The 23,451-nt window shown below is 44.0% G+C and overlaps 1 protein-coding gene across 1 annotated transcript in view; it reads left to right on the forward strand.

Annotated features, from left to right (window-relative positions):
* Positions 1–2,612: 2,612 nt before the first annotated feature.
* The window catches only part of LOC141229236 (microtubule-associated serine/threonine-protein kinase 3-like), a gene marked incomplete at its 5' end in the record, with an annotated part of 51,332 nt that continues 30,493 nt past the window's right edge, over positions 2,613–23,451 (forward strand). The window contains 13 exons of the mRNA XM_073667429.1: positions 2,613–2,682; positions 3,257–3,324; positions 3,516–3,601; positions 4,430–4,638; positions 6,576–6,714; positions 6,804–6,936; positions 8,224–8,389; positions 8,496–8,594; positions 8,819–8,941; positions 9,086–9,195; positions 9,297–9,388; positions 9,785–9,921; positions 10,410–10,502. Coding sequence (XP_073523530.1) covers positions 2,613–2,682; positions 3,257–3,324; positions 3,516–3,601; positions 4,430–4,638; positions 6,576–6,714; positions 6,804–6,936; positions 8,224–8,389; positions 8,496–8,594; positions 8,819–8,941; positions 9,086–9,195; positions 9,297–9,388; positions 9,785–9,921; positions 10,410–10,502 — 1,525 coding nt within the window. The remainder of the gene's footprint in view (positions 2,683–3,256; positions 3,325–3,515; positions 3,602–4,429; positions 4,639–6,575; positions 6,715–6,803; positions 6,937–8,223; positions 8,390–8,495; positions 8,595–8,818; positions 8,942–9,085; positions 9,196–9,296; positions 9,389–9,784; positions 9,922–10,409; positions 10,503–23,451) is intronic.

A 23,451-nucleotide genomic window follows, 5' to 3' on the forward strand; every position in this document is an offset into this window, starting at 1 on the left:
CCCCCATAGCCTCCGCACGTCCAGCAGGAGACCCCCATAGCCTCCGCATGTCCAGCAGGAGACCCCCATAGCCTCCGCATGTCCAGCAGGAGACCCTCATAGCCTCCGCATGTCCAGCATGAGACCGCCATAGCCTCCTCACGTCCAGCAGGAGACCCCTATAGCCTCTGCATGTCCAGCAGGAGACCCCCATAGCCTCTGCATGTCCAGCAGGAGACCCCCATAGCCTCCGCACATCCAGCAGGAGACCCCCATAGCCTCCCCACATCCAGCAGGAGACCCCCATTGCCTCCCCACGTCCAGCAGGAGACCTCCATACAGGGGCGTACATAGGAATCATGGGGCCCCATAGCAGAAGCGCTAAATGGAGCCCCTCCAAAAAAGTGAAAATTGTCGGGGGTCAAGGAAGAGCATATCTCATAACTTTCCAGCCTTTACACAGTAATTTTTCTCCTGCTGAAGTCCTAGATTCCTCTTTTATTTCCCCATAAGGTATGATGCCAACAACAGTGCCCCCCCTAAACACAGTATGTTACCCCCATGGTGAATTCCTCCACATGCACAGTATAATGACTCTACCGTACCCCACCTCAACTCTCAAGGCAAAGTATGGTGACTCCAACACAGTATGATCCCTCAACTGTGACCCCCACACAGCCCTCCATGTAGTATAATGGCCCCACACCTCTCCACACAGTATAATGCACTCGCCATGGTCCTCCACACAGTATAATGCACTCGCCATGGTCCTCCACACAGTATAATGCACTCGCCATGGTCCTCCACACAGTATAATGCACTCCCTATGGTCCTCCACGCAGTATAATGCACTCCCTATGGTCCTCCACACAGTATAATGCACTCCCTATGGTCCTCCACACAGTATAATGCACTCCCTATGGTCCTCCACACAGTATAATGCACTCCCTATGGTCCTCCACACAGTATAATGCACTCCCTATGGTCCTCCACACAGTATAAGACATTCTTCATACAGAATACTGGCCCCCATATAGTCCTCTCCATACAGTATACTGGCCTGCATATAGTCCTCCATACAGTGTACTGGCCCCCATATAGTCCTCCATACAGTATACCGGCCTCCTTATAGTCCTCTATAGAGAATACTGGCCTCATATAGTCCTCCACACAGTGTATGGGTCCCAATATAGCCCTCCATACAGTGTATTGGCCCCCATATAGTCCTCCATACAGTATACTGGCCCCCATATAGTCCTCCATACAGAATACTGGCCCCCATAGAGAATACTGGCCCCCATATAGTCCTCCATACAGTGTACTGGCCCCCATATAGTCCCATATAGTCCTCAATACAGTATACTGGCCCTCATATAGTCCTCCACGCAGTGTATGGGCCCCCATATAGTCCTCCCTACAGAATACTGGCCCCCATATAGTTATCCATACAGTATACTGCCCCTCATATAGTCCTCCACACAGTGTATGGGCCCCCATATAGTCCTCCATACAGAATACTGGCCCCCATATAGTGCTCCATACAGTGTACAAGCCCTTATATAGTGTATGGGCCCCAGGCCTCCATACATTAAAAAAAAAAAAAATGAGATACTCACCTCACCTGCTGCCGCTGCTCTGCTCCGGACTCCTCAGCGTCGCTGTCTTCCCGCTCTGCACTGTGACTGCTCAGCAGAGGGTGTGGTGGAAAGACGTCATCCCACCCTCTAACCTGAGACGTCACAGCACAGGACGCGGAAGACACCGGAGCTGCGGAGGCACGGGGAGAGGTAAGTATTGTGCCGGGGCCCTGAGCGGAGTGGGGCCCCCTGCCTGCTCAGGGACCTGGCACTTGCCCGGGTGCTAACGCCGGGCCTGGGAGCGGAGCCTGTTGCAAGGGCCCCGATGCGGGGCATACACGGTGCAGGCGACTGCTATGGGCCCCCCCCCGGCTCACGGGCCCCATAGCAGTGGCGTGGCCTGCCGCCATTGGCGGTACGCCACTGCCTCCATAGCCTCCCCACTTTTAGCAGGAGACCCCCCATAGCCATGATGAAATGACGCATACCTCTATTTCTGGCACCACACTCCTCCTCCATCCCCGTCCGCCTCCCGGTCTGGATGTGTTCTTCTGTCTGCGGCCACATTGTGCAGGTACAGTGCGCTTGCGCAGTCTATAGAGGCTTCGGAAAGAAGGACCCATCCCTGGTTATATTATAGATAATGGTGGGATAGAAGTTTCCTTCCTCCAATATAAAACACGATGAGTCCCCAGAGTTATTGTATCTGCAGAGAGGAGCAAATGTCACATACAATGGCGGCCTCCTCCATTGTGACCTTTCTCATCTCAAATTTTCCTTTTTGTTTCTTTTCCTCTTTGTAGGCTGAAGAAAGATCTCAATATGGAGATTTGGCTTTTATTAAAGACCTGGCCGAAAAAGTCCTGTGTGTACTGGAGCGTCCGGCCCGCTCCTCGGAACGCCCGGTAAGGAGCCGTCATCTTCTCTAGCACACGTCTGATTTGTACAGTTACAATTGGCTGCATCTGTAAATGCAGGTTTAGTCCTTCCTGATTTATCTATGTGATGATTTAGTGTAAGGTTCCACATGTTAATTATATATATTATATCTACCAGGAAACAGCAGAAGGCGACACCAAAGACGAGCAAAATCTAATCCCGGGACTGAACAGCGATCTGACTACAGGTAAGCCGATCACCCGACCTCCTACAAGAAATATCCAGATATTATAGAGAACAGGGAATAATCTTACATTTACTCTGTATATTCTGTGTAATGGGAACCTGTCAGCACATTTTTGCATATTGTGGAATGACTGTACTGGCCATTTCTCTGTAATAATTTTTTGCAGAAATCCAATGTCTCAGTCAAGGGAAATCTAATGTAGAAGCCGTATACAAATCAGCATGGAAGTGCACTGGGGGCGTGGAAGAAGAAATCCATACTGTGACACGCCCCCAGTGCACTTCCAGGATAATCTGCATATGGCTCCTACGCTTCAGCTCTCTTACCATCACTCACATGTACAGCGAGGGTGGGGGGGTCCTCATTCATGTGATGATTGGGGGAGTCCTTCATCATTTCCATTACGTTTATTCATGGATGCTCCATACGTTCTCATATTTAGAATCCCTATATAATAAGTATTATTCCCATTTACAGACATCTTGTCATGTCTGAGTTATATTGTTGTAATATATATGTAGGATTAATATCGTCTAATACATTTTGTTTCTTCATAATTTTTTCACTCTTTTAGAAACAACTGTGTTGGCGGATGCTGACAGTAGAATCTGTGAGATCCCGGAGATCCAAGAATCTGACGGTGTAAGTATCATGGAGAGAGATGTCGGTGTATCACCAGATTATGGGGTGGGAATGACACCTCCAGTATTGTCCCCATATAACCATGGGATGTCTCTATTCTAAGAGGAGATGACAGAAGGGAGACGTTTTTGCATCTGGAGCTTTTTTCCAGCAGCTTCTATATCTTTATATAATTTCTTATTCTTTTATAGAGCGTGATCAAATCATTGACCCCGTCAAGACAGCCGCATAAGAGCGACTATGGGACATCCAAACTGATCAGCAGTGGAAGTTTTGGGTGAGTTTTCTGTTGGCATAATCCACATTTCTCAAGGTTCCCAATGACAATGCTCCAGACTCTGTGCTCTTCCCTTCAGTGTTATCATAGGGAAATTATATGATCTGTAGGAAAACAAACTATTAAGGAAAGGGATTAAAATAGAATAATATATTACACCTGCCTGTCCTAGACCCTCATCTGTTCTTACACTGCCACCCCCATCAGAGCTTCCCCCTCCTCCGCACCGGTCTGTTCTTTTCGGAATCCATTAGCGAACTGATAAGAGTAATTGGCAACACATGGTCAAGTGAGGGGGTGACACGAAATTTCATCAATGACATCTGCACCCCCCAACCTCCACCATGACCATGTGAGTCTACTCCCTGGTCTCAGCAATAAAGACTGGCACAGAGGACAAGTGGCTATAATGGGTTTCATTTTTTGTAGCTCCTTCGCTCCCCTCCATTTATTATGTTGTTATGTCTTGGGGTATGCGGGAGCATAATTAACGTCATGTTATGGCAATTGGAGCACTTTTAATTTGGACCAACTTTTATTTGCACTGAATCGTATCTATTGGTCTAATGTAGTGAATCTGCCCAAGAATAATTTCAGTAGATTCTCTCATCTGTAATGTGACCTGGGTGAGGGCTCCGGCGGACGTGGCATTGTGGACACCTCCCATAGGTGATCTATGTAGTGATCTTTTATCAAATTCTAGACATGGACTTCCAGTGACGGACAGACTTCTAGCATTAAACATTAGTACAAAACATTATATAATGACTTCTATAGATGTTCTTGTAGTAAAGATTCATTCTAACCATTGATTCTCTTTCTCTCCAGTGCCGTCTACTTAGCGCACCATAAAGACTCACACCAGATCTTTGCTTTGAAGAAAATGTTCAAGCGAAACCTGAACACTCCAAAAAGAGTGGCATTGGCCTTTCTGGAGAGGGACATCCTAACATTCGCAGATTGTCCCTTCGTGGTCTCCATGCTCTGCTCCTTTCCAACAAAATCTCACCTGTGTATGGTCATGGAGTATGTAGGAGGTAGGACATGTATATTGTAGTATATTCAGCCCATGTCTGCTTACATCTTATCACTGCTTATATAATTAGGATAATTAGGACAGTTACATCCTCCCAGTGCATTTACTGTAGGTTTTCTATTACCAAGATGCCTGGAAATTCATTGATCTGTGTGCAGCAGTGCTATGGTGCCAGTGAGTCAGATCGGGCCTGGCACCGCTCGGCACTGGGCCCCATTCCACCACCTGTCATCACAATTTCAGTGGTATTCACATTGTCAGAATATGAATACCGATGAAAACAATGGTGGATCAGGGAGCCAAAGGTTCCTAAATCCACCATTCAGCCTCCGCAGATGGGTCCGAGACTCCGTGTACTGCAGGTTCTTCGATGTCGCCACAATATTGCATCTGTAGTGTGGAGTCTCAGTACTTACACTGCACAGGTGGGGCTGGTGGGGGCCATAACACTGAGTGATGGGGCAGGTGGAGACCATATGCTGAGTAGTAGGGCTGGTTGGGGCCATAATACTGAGTGGTGAGGCTGGTGAGGGCGATAATTCTAAATGGTGAGGCTGGTGGGGGCCATAACACTAAGTAGTGGTGGGGGCCATAATACTGAGAAGTAGGGCTGGTGGGGGCTATAGTACTGAATGGTGGGGCTGGTGGGTGCCTTACTACTAAGTGGTGGGGCTGGTGGGGGCCATAACACTGAGTGGTGGGGCTAATAAGGGCCATAATTCTGAGTAGTGGGGTTGGTGAGAGCGATAATACTGAGTGTTGATACTGGTGGGGGCCATAATACTGAGAGGTGGGGCTGGTGGAGGTGGTAGTACTGAGTGGTGGGTGCCTTACTACTAAGTGGTGGGGCTGGTAGGGGCCGTAACAATGAGTGGTGGGGCTGGTGAGGGCCATAATACTGAGTGTTGAGGCTGGTGGGGGCCATAATACTGAGTAGTGGGGCTATTGTGTGCCTTACTACTAAGTGGAGGGACTGTTGGGGGCAATAACACTGAGTGGTGGGGCTGCTGAGGGCCATAATACTGAGTGGTGGGGCTGGTGAGAGCAATTATACTTAGTTGTTGGGCTGGTGGGGGCATAATACTGAGTTGCGAGATTGGTGGAAGCCATAATACTGAGAATTGAGGGTTGTGGGTACCATAATACTGAATGGTGTGCCGTGTGAGGGGCTATAGGGGACTGTGAATGCCGCTATATTGAGTTGGTGACTGTACATGCCCCTACACCCCCTGGGGGTCCTCATATTGAATGGTGTGCAGTGGGGGTCCCTATTCTGTGTGGGGATCCTAATTCTGTTTGATTGGCTTTGGGGGCCATCATACTGAGTGGGCAGTGGTGGAGACCATTATATTGTCTGAGGGGCTATGGGGGCCATTATATTAAGTAGGGGGGGCTGTGGGCGTCATTATACTGAGTAGGGGGCTGTGACTGGCCTCATACTGAGTGGGGACATTATAGACAGGTGCTACATTATATCTGTAAGGTGAAACTGGATTAAGATTTCACTGTGGGGATATCTAACTCAGTCTGTGGGTGGGGGCATTTTTGGGAGCATCATATGCTAAAATGGCTATAAAAGGTGTATTGCTGTTGAGAACATCGATTGACTTCAGTAAGGGTTTTTTTTGAAGGGGCGTGCAGTTAGAACTTTTGCTATGGGGCCCTGAGATTTCTCTGTCCGCCACAGTCTGTGTGATCTCCCTGTAAGTCCGCACTGAGCATGTCAGTATCTCCAGCTGTAGACGAGATGTGACATCACTTTATGTTATTAGTTACATGGACGACAATTCTCCATCGATTCAGACTAATATTATGTGCACTATACATTATATCTGTTTATATTCTCTCCTATCCCAATGTCTCCGCTCACTTCCCATTATACATCATGGTGATCTGCTGTATAAACCACTCACCGGTCATATTTCCTTTCTTCTATAGGTGGCGACTGTGAGACCCTCCTAAGCACCAGGGGTCCTCTATCTGTCCCCTTGGCCCGCTTATACTTTGGAGAAGCGGTTCTTGCTGTGGAATACCTCCATAGCTACGGTGTGGTGCACAGAGACCTGAAGCCGGATAAGTAAGTGCCCCTCGTAGTATAATAAAGGGGGGAAGTTATCATTTATTATCATACGGTCTGTGAGGCTAAAACCATCTTCTCTTCCACAGCCTCCTGATTACATCTGCTGGACACATAAAAGTTACCGATTTTGGGATTTCAAAAGTTGGTGTCATGATACCAAAAACCAACACCTACAAGGAATTAGCGGAGGACATCACCAGGGAGTTCCTGGACCGTGAGGTGGGTAACACTTACAGGAATTTAGCTTGTTCTTTACAAATCTCCAAGGACCAAAGCAAAGAAAGACCTTAAATATAACTTTTAATAGATACAGTTAAAAGCACCCATATCAATATATAAAGACAAAATCCATAAAATGTGGCGGCAGCAGTATTCTCCGATCGGGGTGTATTTATCTCCCGCGTCTGTCCACTGACTCATTGTGGCTATCTCCTAATATGATCCCCTGATGAACCCCAAATTAGGAGGGGGAGAAACGTGTTGGGACAATTTACAGATAAGTCCTCTGGTTACTGCTGACTAAAATGCTTTTTTGGCAACTTTTTTTGTAATTCGCACACTGGATAATGCTCTGTCCCAACATTTGGACGTGTCCTGTGTAGATCAGTCCTGATTATAGATTAGCCAGGGTGGTTTTGAGGTTGTCTATATGTACCGTCTGTCCTAGACTATTATCTTCATGCTCAATGTCATTATATAGGTGACTTGTTACTACTTTGGACATATTTATGTTCCTATGTTTACCGTTAATTGAGCACACGTGCTTTTATAATATTGTTCTTGTTGCCCGTAATTGCCAGCACTAATCTATAATAGGCTTCTGAATGATGGTTTATATATCATACTGAATTGTGTATAGATTGGTGCATTTGATATCCTATCTGTACTAGTGGAACTACATTATATCAGCTTCCCTGTTTCCATATAATTGATACATTGAATATTGCCTTTTTTTCATTCAGCATGTTAGCAGCGACATGACTGTCTGCCTTTCATCATTATCTGTATATGTGTATGTCTGTCTAGGGGTGGATAGGGTCACGGAGGGAGTGCCGATGTGGAGGGGGGGCGCCAAACCGATTAGCTAGGGTGTCAACCTCCACTGGCAGGCGGGATATCAGCCCATTTGGGATCTCTAGGGCAAGCCTGCATGTCAATTATCCTACGTTTATCCCACTACCCATATATTGTACATTTTATGCATTTTGTCTTCATATATTGATATGGGTGCTTTTAAATGTAGCTATTAAAGATTCTATTTTAAGGGGTTTTCTTTGTTTTGCTTTGGTATTTGGTTAACTAATATACCCCATCTGTTCACCTTGCCTTTGGCATATGTTTTTTTTTCTTTACAAATCTCATCACACTATTGTGTCTTCTCTACATTCTTCATTTCTAGAGAACGCTTCCATTGATATTTTATCTTTTGTCATTGTGTTTTTATGGCGAGAACGTGTTATAATAACAATTTTATCATTTTCATCTTTATCTTCTGTTGTTTTCCAGTTATGTGGCACCCCATATTACATCGCCCCAGAGGTCATCCTCAAAGAAGGCTATGGAAGACCTGTTGACTGGTGGTCAATGGGGATAATCCTACATAAATTTCTCACGGGATCTGTACCATTTGATGGAGATTCTGTAGCTGAGCTTTATGACAGGATTGTCATTGGTAAGTGGAATGATCCGACCATTGCTTTGATCAGTTACATTGGTTTAGGTGTTTACTTTGCTTTAGCTTACAGTCCAGTAAAGAGATTTTATTTTCTGTATAACAGGTGAAATAATTTGGGATTGTAATTCCGCTCCTACTCCCAATGCACAGAACCTGATTACTGAGCTGCTCAGAACAAATCCTGCAGATAGACTTGGGACAGGTAAGAGATATAATACTATTCACCTATCACACTTATCACTCATGTCCTTGAGGATCAACACTTCTCTATCAGATTGTCCATTTCTAGTTCTCCACACTATGACTTTCAGTCTTCTTCCTTCATGTTGACTCAGTTATGTCATTAATTCAGATTAAGTTAAACTGTTCAGATGTGAAGCAATCTCTGACAATGTCCACATCACTTTTGTTTTGTTCTTTTTCCAGGAGGATCACTTGAGATCAAGAGTCATCCATTCCTGAGTGACTTAGATTTTAACAACCTTCTAAGTCAGAAGCCAGAGTACATTCCTCAGCTTGCCTCAGATGTGGACAACAGCTTATTTATCGGTAAGTAGAAGAAGACATCATCTAGACTAAGTGGCTGTTTGTCTTGTCTTCCATAAAATGTAATAATCAGTACCCACTAATATTGTGATAAATGACGCCTGTTTTATACTAACAACCTCTAATAATACTTCATTACTTTTGTAGATCACTCTGAAATAGACCATTCGGTCTCAGAGGATGAGGAGGGTACAAGTGAGAACAATGAGAACCTTGACTTCCAAAATTTTACATCATCTTCTGAAAGGCTTTCTAAAGTAAGTACCGTATGTGATCAATAAATCCAAAATATGTGAAACAAAAAAGACCTCTAAAAGTAAAAAAAAGTATTTCATATCTTGTTTTTGTCCATGTTTAGCTCTGTACCATCACTACCAGAACGATGAATGATGAGGACCAGAAGTCTCCTCCAGAGTGTACGCCAGCAACCAATACAAATATCTCAGAAATGTGAGTAGATTATGGGGTCATTAATGGGAGTTCCAGGCTGATATATATGCACAACATATAATATAGGACATAAATACCATAATATCAAATTCAGCCTCAATGATTAGCGGTCATTGTGCTTTTGGCTTCAGAAACCGTTGGTGATAATAGCCCATAATTGCAGCCATTCACGCGTATTAGAGCTGCCCATACTGTAGGAGAGATGTAGTATTACATGCCAGCCATTATTGCTAGTTGTTTTTCGCTCTGATCCATAGAAGGTAGATTGGAGCATAAAACCTTCCTCACTATGACAGTCATATGTCCTATTAGGCCCTCTAGTCGGTGTTCTTCTAGTGAGACCACCCCTTTTATTCTGCATTGACTTGTGATTTACATGTTTTTCTTAAATCATAGAATGGGAGAGTTGGAAGTTACCTCCTGGGTCTTCTGGTCCGACCCCCTGATTCTTCCTGACAGGCAGAAAGAATCGCTTTCTGAATCTGATAGCGACAATGCTATAAACAGCTTGCCCTCCTCGTCCCCATCATCAGGTATGTATGTACAGCATCAAAAGGTGAATGTTGACTTTAAGGTTCAAATATTTGGTTTCTCTGTATTAGGTCTCCTATGTTGTCCAGGTTTCATGGATCCCAATTATATTTTCCATGGGCCCATACTGTATTTCTATTTCCTTAATTTTATCCAGGAATTGTTTTCATGGATTCTGTAAAATACGTTTTAGCATCCAGGAACTCACTTCAATATAAGAAGACATCGTCTCCTATAGTAGAATATCGCTCATTAGTGATGCACCACGTGGCGGCACACAGGGCGCTTACTGCTCCATATCAGTGATACATCTAATGCCCCTCAGATTAGGTCATGAACGGTATATAGGACTTATTCTGCCCTATAATAATGCAATGCCAGATTATCAGGACTATAGGGGACAGGACTAGAACAATTCTTCTATATACAGTACACAAAGCAGATCCTATAAGAATATTTCTTTACTGAGTTTTTTTTACTTTCTGATCAGAATTTACAACTGAAGAGGAAAGAAAATCTGAAATGAATCTGAGTATAGACCAACAAAACTCAGAAAATGGGAAAAAGGGGAAAAAGAGACGAGGTAAGTGTGAGAATCATCTCCATGTTGTGTGATGTTAGTGATGAGAATAAGTCATGGGGAGCAGATGTCATCTGTCAGTGATGGGATTGTCACATGTATGATGGCTGACAATGACCCCGGACATCTGTGTGAATAAGATTCCTCTGCTGTCCGGCCGGCCACACTGACCGCACAGTAGCATCATGTAATATGGAGTCCCATCACTTACATTGTATGTATTTCTCTTCTCTTAGGTTCCATCTTCCGCCGGATCTTATCATCCTGCCGGCGTGGACTATCCAGGGCAGCTCGTGCATTTGCATGCTGTCGCTGTTGCCCAAGTGTCATCTAAAAGACGGAAAAGCTCCGCATCTAGCGGAGTACAGCTGATCCACCATCACTGCTGGACCTGTAAAGAAGGACCTTCACCATCTACCTGTGGCCTTCTAACTGTAACACCTCTACCCGGACTTGTTTCGGTAATGCCTCTGTCACCAGGCTCCGCTCTATCCATACTGCTCGCCTGACTTGGCTTTTTTTACTGATCACCTGGTATCTGATCCGGATTTCTTCCTGACTATGATTTTGTCTACTGATTCTGTCCCTGATTTTGTTCATCCCTTATCCTTCTACCCTATCCCTAATAAAAAAAAAAAACAACTTCTATATTTATTGAGATTTTCTTATATCTATCAAACTTCACTCTGCATTCTGCTAAGCGATAAAAAATACATATTAACACTTCTGCTTTTAAAAGAGAGATAGAGAGATAGAGAGATAGAGAGATAGAGAGATAGAGAGATAGAGAGATAGAGAGATAGAGAGATAGAGAGATAGAGAGATAGAGAGATAGAGAGATAGAGAGATAGAGAGATAGAGAGATAGAGAGATAGAGAGATAGAGAGATAGAGAGATAGAGAGATAGAGAGATAGAGAGATAGAGAGATAGAGAGATAGAGAGATAGAGAGATAGAGAGATAGAGAGATAGAGAGATAGAGAGATAGAGAGATAGAGAGATAGAGAGATAGAGAGATAGAGAGATAGAGAGATAGAGAGATAGAGAGATAGAGAGATAGAGAGATAGAGAGATAGAGAGATAGAGAGATAGAGAGATAGAGAGATAGAGAGATAGAGAGATAGAGAGATAGAGAGATAGAGAGATAGAGAGATAGAGAGATAGAGAGATAGAGAGATAGAGAGATAGAGAGATAGAGAGATAGAGAGATAGAGAGATAGAGAGATAGAGAGATAGAGAGATAGAGAGATAGAGAGATAGAGAGATAGAGAGATAGAGAGATAGAGAGATAGAGAGATAGAGAGATAGAGAGATAGAGAGATAGAGAGATAGAGAGATAGAGAGATAGAGAGATAGAGAGATAGAGAGATAGAGAGATAGAGAGATAGAGAGATAGAGAGATAGAGAGATAGAGAGATAGAGAGATAGAGAGATAGAGAGATAGAGAGATAGAGAGATAGAGAGATAGAGAGATAGAGAGATAGAGAGATAGAGAGATAGAGAGATAGAGAGATAGAGAGATAGAGAGATAGAGAGATAGAGAGATAGAGAGATAGAGAGATAGAGAGATAGAGAGATAGAGAGATAGAGAGATAGAGAGATAGAGAGATAGAGAGATAGAGAGATAGAGAGATAGAGAGATAGAGAGATAGAGAGATAGAGAGATAGAGAGATAGAGAGATAGAGAGATAGAGAGATAGAGAGATAGAGAGATAGAGAGATAGAGAGATAGAGAGATAGAGAGATAGAGAGATAGAGAGATAGAGAGATAGAGAGATAGAGAGATAGAGAGATAGAGAGATAGAGAGATAGAGAGATAGAGAGATAGAGAGATAGAGAGATAGAGAGATAGAGAGATAGAGAGATAGAGAGATAGAGAGATAGAGAGATAGAGAGATAGAGAGATAGAGAGATAGAGAGATAGAGAGATAGAGAGATAGAGAGATAGAGAGATAGAGAGATAGAGAGATAGAGAGATAGAGAGATAGAGAGATAGAGAGATAGAGAGATAGAGAGATAGAGAGATAGAGAGATAGAGAGATAGAGAGATAGAGAGATAGAGAGATAGAGAGATAGAGAGATAGAGAGATAGAGAGATAGAGAGATAGAGAGATAGAGAGATAGAGAGATAGAGAGATAGAGAGATAGAGAGATAGAGAGATAGAGAGATAGAGAGATAGAGAGATAGAGAGATAGAGAGATAGAGAGATAGAGAGATAGAGAGATAGAGAGATAGAGAGATAGAGAGATAGAGAGATAGAGAGATAGAGAGATAGAGAGATAGAGAGATAGAGAGATAGAGAGATAGAGAGATAGAGAGATAGAGAGATAGAGAGATAGAGAGATAGAGAGATAGAGAGATAGAGAGATAGAGAGATAGAGAGATAGAGAGATAGAGAGATAGAGAGATAGAGAGATAGAGAGATAGAGAGATAGAGAGATAGAGAGATAGAGAGATAGAGAGATAGAGAGATAGAGAGATAGAGAGATAGAGAGATAGAGAGATAGAGAGATAGAGAGATAGAGAGATAGAGAGATAGAGAGATAGAGAGATAGAGAGATAGAGAGATAGAGAGATAGAGAGATAGAGAGATAGAGAGATAGAGAGATAGAGAGATAGAGAGATAGAGAGATAGAGAGATAGAGAGATAGAGAGATAGAGAGATAGAGAGATAGAGAGATAGAGAGATAGAGAGATAGAGAGATAGAGAGATAGAGAGATAGAGAGATAGAGAGATAGAGAGATAGAGAGATAGAGAGATAGAGAGATAGAGAGATAGAGAGATAGAGAGATAGAGAGATAGAGAGATAGAGAGATAGAGAGATAGAGAGATAGAGAGATAGAGAGATAGAGAGATAGAGAGATAGAGAGATAGAGAGATAGAGAGATAGAGAGATAGAGAGATAGAGAGATAGAGAGATAGAGAGATAGAGAGATAGAGAGATAGAGAGATAGAGAGATAGAGAGATAGAGAGATAGAGAGATAGAGAGATAGAGAGATAGAGAGATAGAGAGATAGAGAGATAGAGAGATAGAGAGATAGAGAGATAGAGAGATAGAGAGATAGAGAGATAGAGAGATAGAGAGATAGAGAGATAGAGAGATAGAGAGATAGAGAGATAGAGAGATAGAGAGATAGAGAGATAGAGAGATAGAGAGATAGAGAGATAGAGAGATAGAGAGATAGAGAGATAGAGAGATAGAGAGATAGAGAGATAGAGAGATAGAGAGATAGAGAGATAGAGAGATAGAGAGATAGAGAGATAGAGAGATAGAGAGATAGAGAGATAGAGAGATAGAGAGATAGAGAGATAGAGAGATAGAGAGATAGAGAGATAGAGAGATAGAGAGATAGAGAGATAGAGAGATAGAGAGATAGAGAGATAGAGAGATAGAGAGATAGAGAGATAGAGAGATAGAGAGATAGAGAGATAGAGAGATAGAGAGATAGAGAGATAGAGAGATAGAGAGATAGAGAGATAGAGAGATAGAGAGATAGAGAGATAGAGAGATAGAGAGATAGAGAGATAGAGAGATAGAGAGATAGAGAGATAGAGAGATAGAGAGATAGAGAGATAGAGAGATAGAGAGATAGAGAGATAGAGAGATAGAGAGATAGAGAGATAGAGAGATAGAGAGATAGAGAGATAGAGAGATAGAGAGATAGAGAGATAGAGAGATAGAGAGATAGAGAGATAGAGAGATAGAGAGATAGAGAGATAGAGAGATAGAGAGATAGAGAGATAGAGAGATAGAGAGATAGAGAGATAGAGAGATAGAGAGATAGAGAGATAGAGAGATAGAGAGATAGAGAGATAGAGAGATAGAGAGATAGAGAGATAGAGAGATAGAGAGATAGAGAGATAGAGAGATAGAGAGATAGAGAGATAGAGAGATAGAGAGATAGAGAGATAGAGAGATAGAGAGATAGAGAGATAGAGAGATAGAGAGATAGAGAGATAGAGAGATAGAGAGATAGAGAGATAGAGAGATAGAGAGATAGAGAGATAGAGAGATAGAGAGATAGAGAGATAGAGAGATAGAGAGATAGAGAGATAGAGAGATAGAGAGATAGAGAGATAGAGAGATAGAGAGATAGAGAGATAGAGAGATAGAGAGATAGAGAGATAGAGAGATAGAGAGATAGAGAGATAGAGAGATAGAGAGATAGAGAGATAGAGAGATAGAGAGATAGAGAGATAGAGAGATAGAGAGATAGAGAGATAGAGAGATAGAGAGATAGAGAGAGAGATATCAGGGCTGGAATGGGATGAAAAATGAAAAAGCACGCCTGTCACACAAACCCCACCAGCCCACATACCAAATCACCGCCCCCCTCATCCCATTGAGGCACAATGAAAAGTTCAGCACATTTTGCTTTCTTGTTCATGCCCCTCACCACTCCATTATAGGGGATGTTTATTAAGCCACGTGTGAATGGAGCTGCAATGCGAATGATCGACTACCGCTCCATTCACCCAGAGCTCTTCAGATCCCTGGGTCTCGGAAACAGTGGGGGTCCCGGCTGTTGGACCCCCAGCAATCAGAAAATTATTCCATATCCCAATGATAGAGGACAATTTCCAAACTTCAGATAACCCCTTTAAACAAGTTGTTCAGGATTAATTTTTATTTAACCATAGGATTGTAGACATAGAAAATAATAAACCCATCAGTACTGACCCTCCCCAAAGCCAATGCCACCTCTTCTTCAGCAGAACAGGAGAAGTGGTACTGTGCAGAGTATATATACAGAATAATACAGATACTGAGAATGACACCCAGTATACAGGACAGGAGAAGTGGTACTGTGCAGAGTATATATACAGAATAATACAGATACTGAGAATGACACCCAGTATACAGGACAGGAGAAGTGGTACTGTGCAGTGTATATATACAGAATAATACAGATACTGAGAATTACACCCAGTATACAGGACAAGAGAAGTGGTACTGTGCAGTGTATATATGCAGAATAATACAGATACTGAGAATGACACCCAGTATACAGGACAGGAGAACTGGTACTGTGCAGTGTATATATACAGAATAATACAGATACTGAGAATTACACCCAGTATACAGGACAGGAGAACTGGTACTGTGCAGTGTATATATACAGAATAATACAGATAGTGAGAATTACACCCAGTATACAGGACAAGAGAAGTGGCACTGTGCAGTGTATATATACAGAATAATACAGATACTGAGAATTACATCCACGATTCAGGACAGGAGAAGTGGTACTGTGCAGTGTTTATATACAGAATAATACAGATACTGAGAATTACATCCACTATACAGGACAAGAGAAGTGGTACTGTGCAGTGTATATATACAGAATAATGCAAATACTGAGAATTACATCCACAATTCAGGACAGGAGAAGTGGTACTGTGCAGTGTTTATATACAGAATAATACAGATACTGAGAATTACATCCACTATACAGGACAAGAGAAGTAGTACTGTGCAGAGTATATATACAGAATAATACAGATACTGAGAATTACATCCACTATACAGGACAAGAGAAGTGGTACTGTGCAGTGTATATATACAGAATAATACAGATACTGAGAATTACATCCACGATTCAGGACAGGAGAAGTGGTACTGTGCAGTGTTTATATACAGAATAATACAGATACTGAGAATTACATCCACTATACAGGACAAGAGAAGTAGTACTGTGCAGAGTATATATACAGAATAATACAGATACTGAGAATGACACCCAGTATACAGGACAAGAGAAGTGGCACTGTGCAGTGTATATATACAGAATAATACAGATAGTGAGAATGACACCCAGTATACAGGGCAGGAGAAGTGGTACTGTGCAGTGTATATATACAGAATAATACAGATAGTGAGAATGACACCCAGTATACAGGGCAGGAGAAGTGGTACTGTGCAGTGTATATATACAGAATAATACAGATAGTGAGAATGACACCCAGTATACAGGGCAGGAGAAGTGGTACTGTGCAGTGTATATATACAGAATAATACAGATAGTGAGAATGACACCCAGTATACAGGACAGGAGAAGTGGTACTGTGCAGTGTATATATACAGAATAATACAGATACTGAGCATTACACCCAGTGTAATATACAGAATAATACAGATAGTGAGAATTACACCCAGTATACAGGACAAGAGAAGTGGTACTGTGCAGTGTATATATACAGAATAATAGAGATACTGAGAATGACACCCAGTATACAGGACAAGAGAAGTGGTACTGTGCAGTGTATATATACAGAATAATACAGATACTGAGAATTACACCCAGTGTAATATACAGAATAATAGAGATACTGAGAATTACACCCAGTATACAGGACAAGAGAAGTGGTACTGTGCAGTGTATATATACAGAATAATACAGATAGTGAGAATTACACCCAGTATACAGGACAAGAGAAGTGGCACTGTGCAGTGTATATATACAGAATAATACAGATACTGAGAATTACACCCAGTGTAATATACAGAATAATACAGATACTGAGAATTACACCCAGTATACAGGACAAGAGAAGTGGTACTGTGCAGTGTATATATACAGAATAATACAGATACTGAGAATGACACCCAGTATACAGGACAAGAGAAGTGGCACTGTGCAGTGTATATATACACAGAATAATACAGATACTGAGAATGACACCCAGTATACAGGACAAGAGAAGTGGTACTGTGCAGTGTATATATACAGAATAATACAGATACTGAGAATTACATCCACTATACAGGACAAGAGAAGTGGTACTGTGCAGTGTATATATACAGAATAATACAGATAGTGAGAATTACATCCACTATACAGGACAAGAGAAGTGGTACTGTGCAGTGTATATATACAGAATAATACAGATACTGAGAATGACACCCAGTATACAGGACAAGAGAAGTGGTACTGTGCAGTGTATATATACAGAATAATACAGATACTGAGAATTACATCCACTATACAGGACAAGAGAAGTGGTACTGTGCAGTGTATATATACAGAATAATACAGATACTGAGAATGACACCCAGTATAATATACAGAATAATACAGATTGTAAGGCAGCGCTAGTCATCATACTGGGGGTTACTCGCTTCGCTGCGTCAATCAATGCACACGTGCAATGTCTTTACATTTTTCTCACAATGTTGCAGTTTATTACATCATAAGCCACAGTTCACCAGGTCCAACTCCGTGGCACGCCGACACACATATCTACAACATTCATGAGACAAGTGGCACACAGGCCCACTTGCTCCAGGTTACAGCCTACGGCAAGGTAATAAATTATCAATGACCATAACACAGTCCATGTAACAAAGTGTATTACCTTTGCCGGGTTTAGTTGCTGCAGTCCATTTTAATCCGCCACCACTGTGGCTTTGTGGCTTCCCAGGTAGGGGTCTCCAGCCCTCGTTCCCTCAAAGGCCACTGACATCCACACAGGATCCAGGCTCTGCCTTTCAGGACTCTTCCTCAATAATCCGCCACCACTGTGGCTTTGCGGCTTCCCAGGTGGGGGTCTCCAGCCCTCGTTCCCTCAAAGGCCACTGACATCCACACAGGATCCAGGCTCTGCCTTTCAGGACTCTTCCTCAATAATCCGCCACCACTGTGGCTTTGCGGCTTCCCAGGTAGGGGTCTCCAGCCGTCATTCCCTCAAAGGCCACTGACATCCACACAGGATCCAGGCTCGACCTTTCAGGTACCAGGCTTCACTCCAAAGCCGCTGCCTTCCAAGGCCACTAGCATCCGCACAGGATCCAGTCTTTGCCTTTCAGGCTGCCAGGCTTCACTCGGCCTCACTAGGCCTCTCACAAACGGTGTCCCACACACACGGAGCACAGGCCTCACGCCTCACACCGAACACACCTGTCTCCAATTACCGGGGTTTATATATCCTGTGCACACATACACCCATACTGACAGGACCTTGCTGATGTCACAGTCATGTGATCAGTCAGCTGTGTGTATAGGTCCTGTGTGCTGTCCCAGTCATGTGTACAGACCTTTACTGTGCATACAGGACCTGTGTGATGTCACAGTCATGTGACCAGTCAGTTAAAGGGGAAGGTACATGGTCAGGTAAAACACATCCTGGACCATTTACAGTAATGCTAGCAAGCTGCTGCATTACAAGATACTGAGAATTACACCCAGTATACAGGACAAGAGAAGTGGTACTGTGCAGTGTATATATACAGAATAATACAGATACTGAGAATGACACCCAGTATACAGGACAAGAGAAGTAGTACTGTGCAGAGTATATATACAGAATAATACAGATACTGAGAATGACACCCAGTATACAGGACAAGAGAAGGAGTACTGTGCAGAGTATATATACAGAATAATCCAGATACTGAGAATGACACCCAGTATACAGGACAAGAGAAGTGGCACTTTGCAGTGTATATATACAGAATAATACAGATACTGAGAATGACACCCAGTATACAGGACAAGAGAAGTGGCACTGTGCAGTGTATATATACAGAATAATACAGATACTGAGAATTACACCCAGTATACAGGACAAGAGAAGTAGTACTGTGCAGAGTATATATACAGAATAATACAGATACTGAGAATGACACCCAGTATACAGGACAAGAGAAGTGGTACTGTGCAGTGTATATATACAGAATAATACAGATACTGAGAATTACACCCAGCATACAGGACAAGAGAAGTAGTACTGTGCAGAGTATATATACAGAATAATACAGATACTGAGAATGACACCCAGTATACAGGACAAGAGAAGTGGCACTGTGCAGTGTATATATACAGAATAATACAGATACTGAGAATGACACCCAGCATACAGGACAGGAGAAGTAGTACTGTGCAGAGTATATATACAGAATAATACAGATACTGAGAATTACACCCAGTATACAGGACAGGAGAAGTGGTACTGTGCAGTGTATATATACAGAATAATACAGATACTGAGAATGACACCCAGTATACAGGACAGGAGAAGTGGTACTGTGCAGTGTATATATACAGAATAATACAGATACTGAGAATGACACCCAGTATACAGGACAGGAGAAGTGATACTGTGCAGTGTATATATACAGAATAATACAGATACTGAGAATGACACCCAGTATACAGGACAGGAGAAGTGGTACTGTGCAGTGTATATATACAGAATAATACAGATACTGAGAATGACACCCAGTATACAGGACAAGAGAAGTGGTACTGTGCAGTGTATATATACAGAATAATACAGATACTGAGAATTACATCCACTATACAGGACAAGAGAAGTGGTACTGTGCAGTGTATATATACAGAATAATACAGATACTGAGAATTACACCCAGTATACAGGACAAGAGAAGTGGCACTGTGCAGTGTATATATACAGAATAATACAGATACTGAGAATGACACCCAGTATACAGGACAAGAGAAGTGGCACTGTGCAGTGTATATATACAGAATAATACAGATACTGAGAATGACACCCAGTATACAGGACAAGAGAAGTAGTACTGTGCAGAGTATATATACAGAATAATACAGATACTGAGAATTACACCCAGCATACAGGACAAGAGAAGTAGTACTGTGCAGAGTATATATACAGAATAATACAGATACTGAGAATGACACCCAGTATACAGGACAAGAGAAGTGGTACTGTGCAGTGTATATATACAGAATAATACAGATACTGAGAATTACACCCAGCATACAGGACAAGAGAAGTAGTACTGTGCAGAGTATATATACAGAATAATACAGATACTGAGAATGACACCCAGTATACAGGACAGGAGAAGTAGTACTGTGCAGAGTATATATACAGAATAATACAGATACTGAGAATTACACCCAGTATACAGGACAGGAGAAGTGGTACTGTGCAGTGTATATATACAGAATAATACAGATACTGAGAATGACACCCAGTATACAGGACAGGAGAAGTGGTACTGTGCAGTGTATATATACAGAATAATACAGATACTGAGAATGACACTCAGTATACAGGACAGGAGAAGTGGTACTGTGCAGTGTATATATACAGAATAATACAGATACTGAGAATTACACCCAGTATACAGGACAGGAGAAGTGGTACTGTGCAGTGTATATATACAGAATAATACAGATACTGAGAATTACACCCAGTATACAGGACAAGAGAAGTAGTACTATGCAGAGTATATATACAGAATAATACAGATACTGAGAATGACACCCAGTATAATATACAGAATAATACAGATACTGAGAATTACACCCAGTATACAGGACAAGAGAAGTGGTACTGTGCAGTGTATATATACAGAATAATACAGATACTGAGAATTACACCCACTATACAGGACAAGAGAAGTGGTACTGTGCAGTGTATATCTATATATATAATCGTCTTATCCCGTCTGTCTGTCTGTCTGTCTGTCTGTGTGTCTGTCGGTGTGTCTGTCTGTCCAGGAAATCCCGCGTCGCTCATTGGTCCGGCAGCGGCCAATCAGCGCCGGGGGATTTCTAAAAAAAGATGGCGGCCGTTAGCGGCTCATCTGCGGGATGGAGCTGAGCGGCGATGCAGCCGGGAGATGAGTGCCGCGAGGCGCTCATCTCCCGGCCGGCAACAGCAGAAGGAACCCGACCGCCAGACCCATCTGCGGGAAGGAGATGCAGCCGGGAGATGAGCGTCGCGAGGCGCTCATCTCCAGGCCGGTAGCAGCGGAAGGACCGCCGGCGCCGCTGACCTCCATGCGGAAGGGAGGACCGGGGACCAGCGCTGCGGGTCGGGATACTTCTGCTGCGAGCGCCCGCGATGTCCCGGGTTCTCGCAGCGTAAGTAGCCGCACAGGCAGCGCCGCTCCCCGGTCCTCACCAAGACGATTCGATGATTGGTCTGGGTCTTCGGACCCGACCAATCACTGATCTTAGCGCAAAACTTAAACACCGCTGTGCTGATTGGTCGCCGACGCTGCCCGCGACCAATCACCGATTTGGGCGCCAAATTTAAATATCGGCCGCGACCAATCACCACAGCGGTGTTTAAATGTGGAGCCAAGATCGGTGATTGGTCGCGGCCGATATTTAAATTTGGCGCCCAAATCGGTGATTGGTCGCGGGCAGTGCCAGCGACCAATCAGCGATTTTTAACACAAATGTCCGGACCTTTGTAACACCATGCGGATACTGTGGGGACATCAGCGGCTAGGGTGTGAAGGGAGGACCGGGGAGCGGCGCTGCGGGTCGGGATACTTCTTCTGCCAGCGCCCGCTCATGTCCCGGGTTATCGGAGCGGAACTATCCGCACAGGCAGCGCCGCTGACATCCATGCGGCTATGGTGTGAAGGGAGGACGGGGGAGCGGCGCTGACATCCAATTGGTCGCGGACGCTATTTAAAAGTGCCGCACAAATCGGTGATTGGTCGCGGTCTTGTCCCACGACCAATCACGGATCTTGCCGCAAAAGTTAAACACTACGGTGCTGATTGGTCGCGGATGCTGCCCGCGACCAATCACCGATTTGGGCGCCACATTCAAATATCGGCCGCGACAAATCACCGATCTTGGCTCCACACCGCTGTGCGGATTGGTCGCGGACGCTATTTAAATGTGGCGCCAAAATCGGTGATTGGTCGTGCCCAGCGTCGGCGACCAATCAGCACAGCGGTGTTTAAATGTGGAGCCAAGATCGGTGATTGGTCGCGGCCGATATTTAAATTTGGCGCCCAAATCGGTGATTGGTCGCGGGCAGCGTCCGCGACCAATCAGCACAGTACTGTTTAACTTTGGCCGCAAGATCAGTGATTGGTCGCGGGCCAAGTCGGCGACCAATCACCGATTTGTGCGGCACATTTAAATAGCGGCCGTGACCAATTGGATGTCAGCACCGCTCCCCGGTCCTCCCTTCACGCCCTAGCCGCATGGATGTCAGCGCCGCTGCCTGTGCGGATACTTCCGCTCCGAGAACCCGGGACATGAGCGGGCGCTCGGAGCAGAAGTATCCCGACCCGCAGCGCCGCTCCCCGGTCCTCCCTTCACACCCTAGCCGCTGATGTCCCCACAGTATCCGCATGGTGTTACAAAGGTCTGGACATTTGTGTTAAAAATCGCTGATTGGTCGCTGGCGCTGCCCGCGACCAATCACCGATTTGGGCGCCAAATTTAAATATCGGCCGCGACCAATCACCGATCTTGGCTCCACATTTAAACACCGCTGTACTGATTGGTCGCGGACGCTATTTAAATGTGCCGCCAAAATCGGTGATTGGTCGCGCACAGCATCGGCGACCAATCAGCACAGAGGTGTTTGAATTTGCCGCCAAGATCGGTGATTGGTCGCGGCCAGCGCCAACGACCAATCAGCGATTTTTAACACAAATGTCCGGACCTTTGTAACACCATGCGGATACTGTGGGGACATCAGCGGCTAGGGTGTGAAGGGAGGACCGGGGAGCGGCGCTGCGGGTCGGGACACTTCTGCTGCGAGCGCCCGCTCATGTCCCGGGTTCTTGCAGCGGAACTATCCGCACAGACAGCGGCGCTGACATCCATGCGGCTAGGGTGTGAAGGGAGGACCGGGGAGCGGCGCTGACATCCAATTGGTTGCAGCCGCTATTTAAATTTAAATGTGGCGCCAAAATCGGTGATTGGTCGCGCCCAGCGTCGGCGACCAATCAGCACAGCGGTGTTTAAATGTGGAGCCAAGATCGGTGATTGGTCGCGGCCGATATTTAAATTTGGCGCCCAAATCGGTGATTGGTCGCGAGCAGCGCCAGCGACCAATCAGCGATTTTTAACACAAATGTCCGGACCTTTGTAACACCATGCGGATACTGTGGGGACATCAGCGGCTAGGGTGTGAAGGGAGGACCGGGGAGCGGCGCTGCGGGTCGGGATACTTCTGCTCCGAGCGCCCGCTCATGTCCCGGG

The sequence above is a fragment of the Phyllobates terribilis genome, unplaced genomic scaffold, assembly GCF_046119375.1.
Source record: "Phyllobates terribilis strain yellow unplaced genomic scaffold, ASM4611937v1 Scaffold_464__1_contigs__length_1435170, whole genome shotgun sequence".
Taxonomy (NCBI): domain Eukaryota; kingdom Metazoa; phylum Chordata; class Amphibia; order Anura; family Dendrobatidae; genus Phyllobates; species Phyllobates terribilis.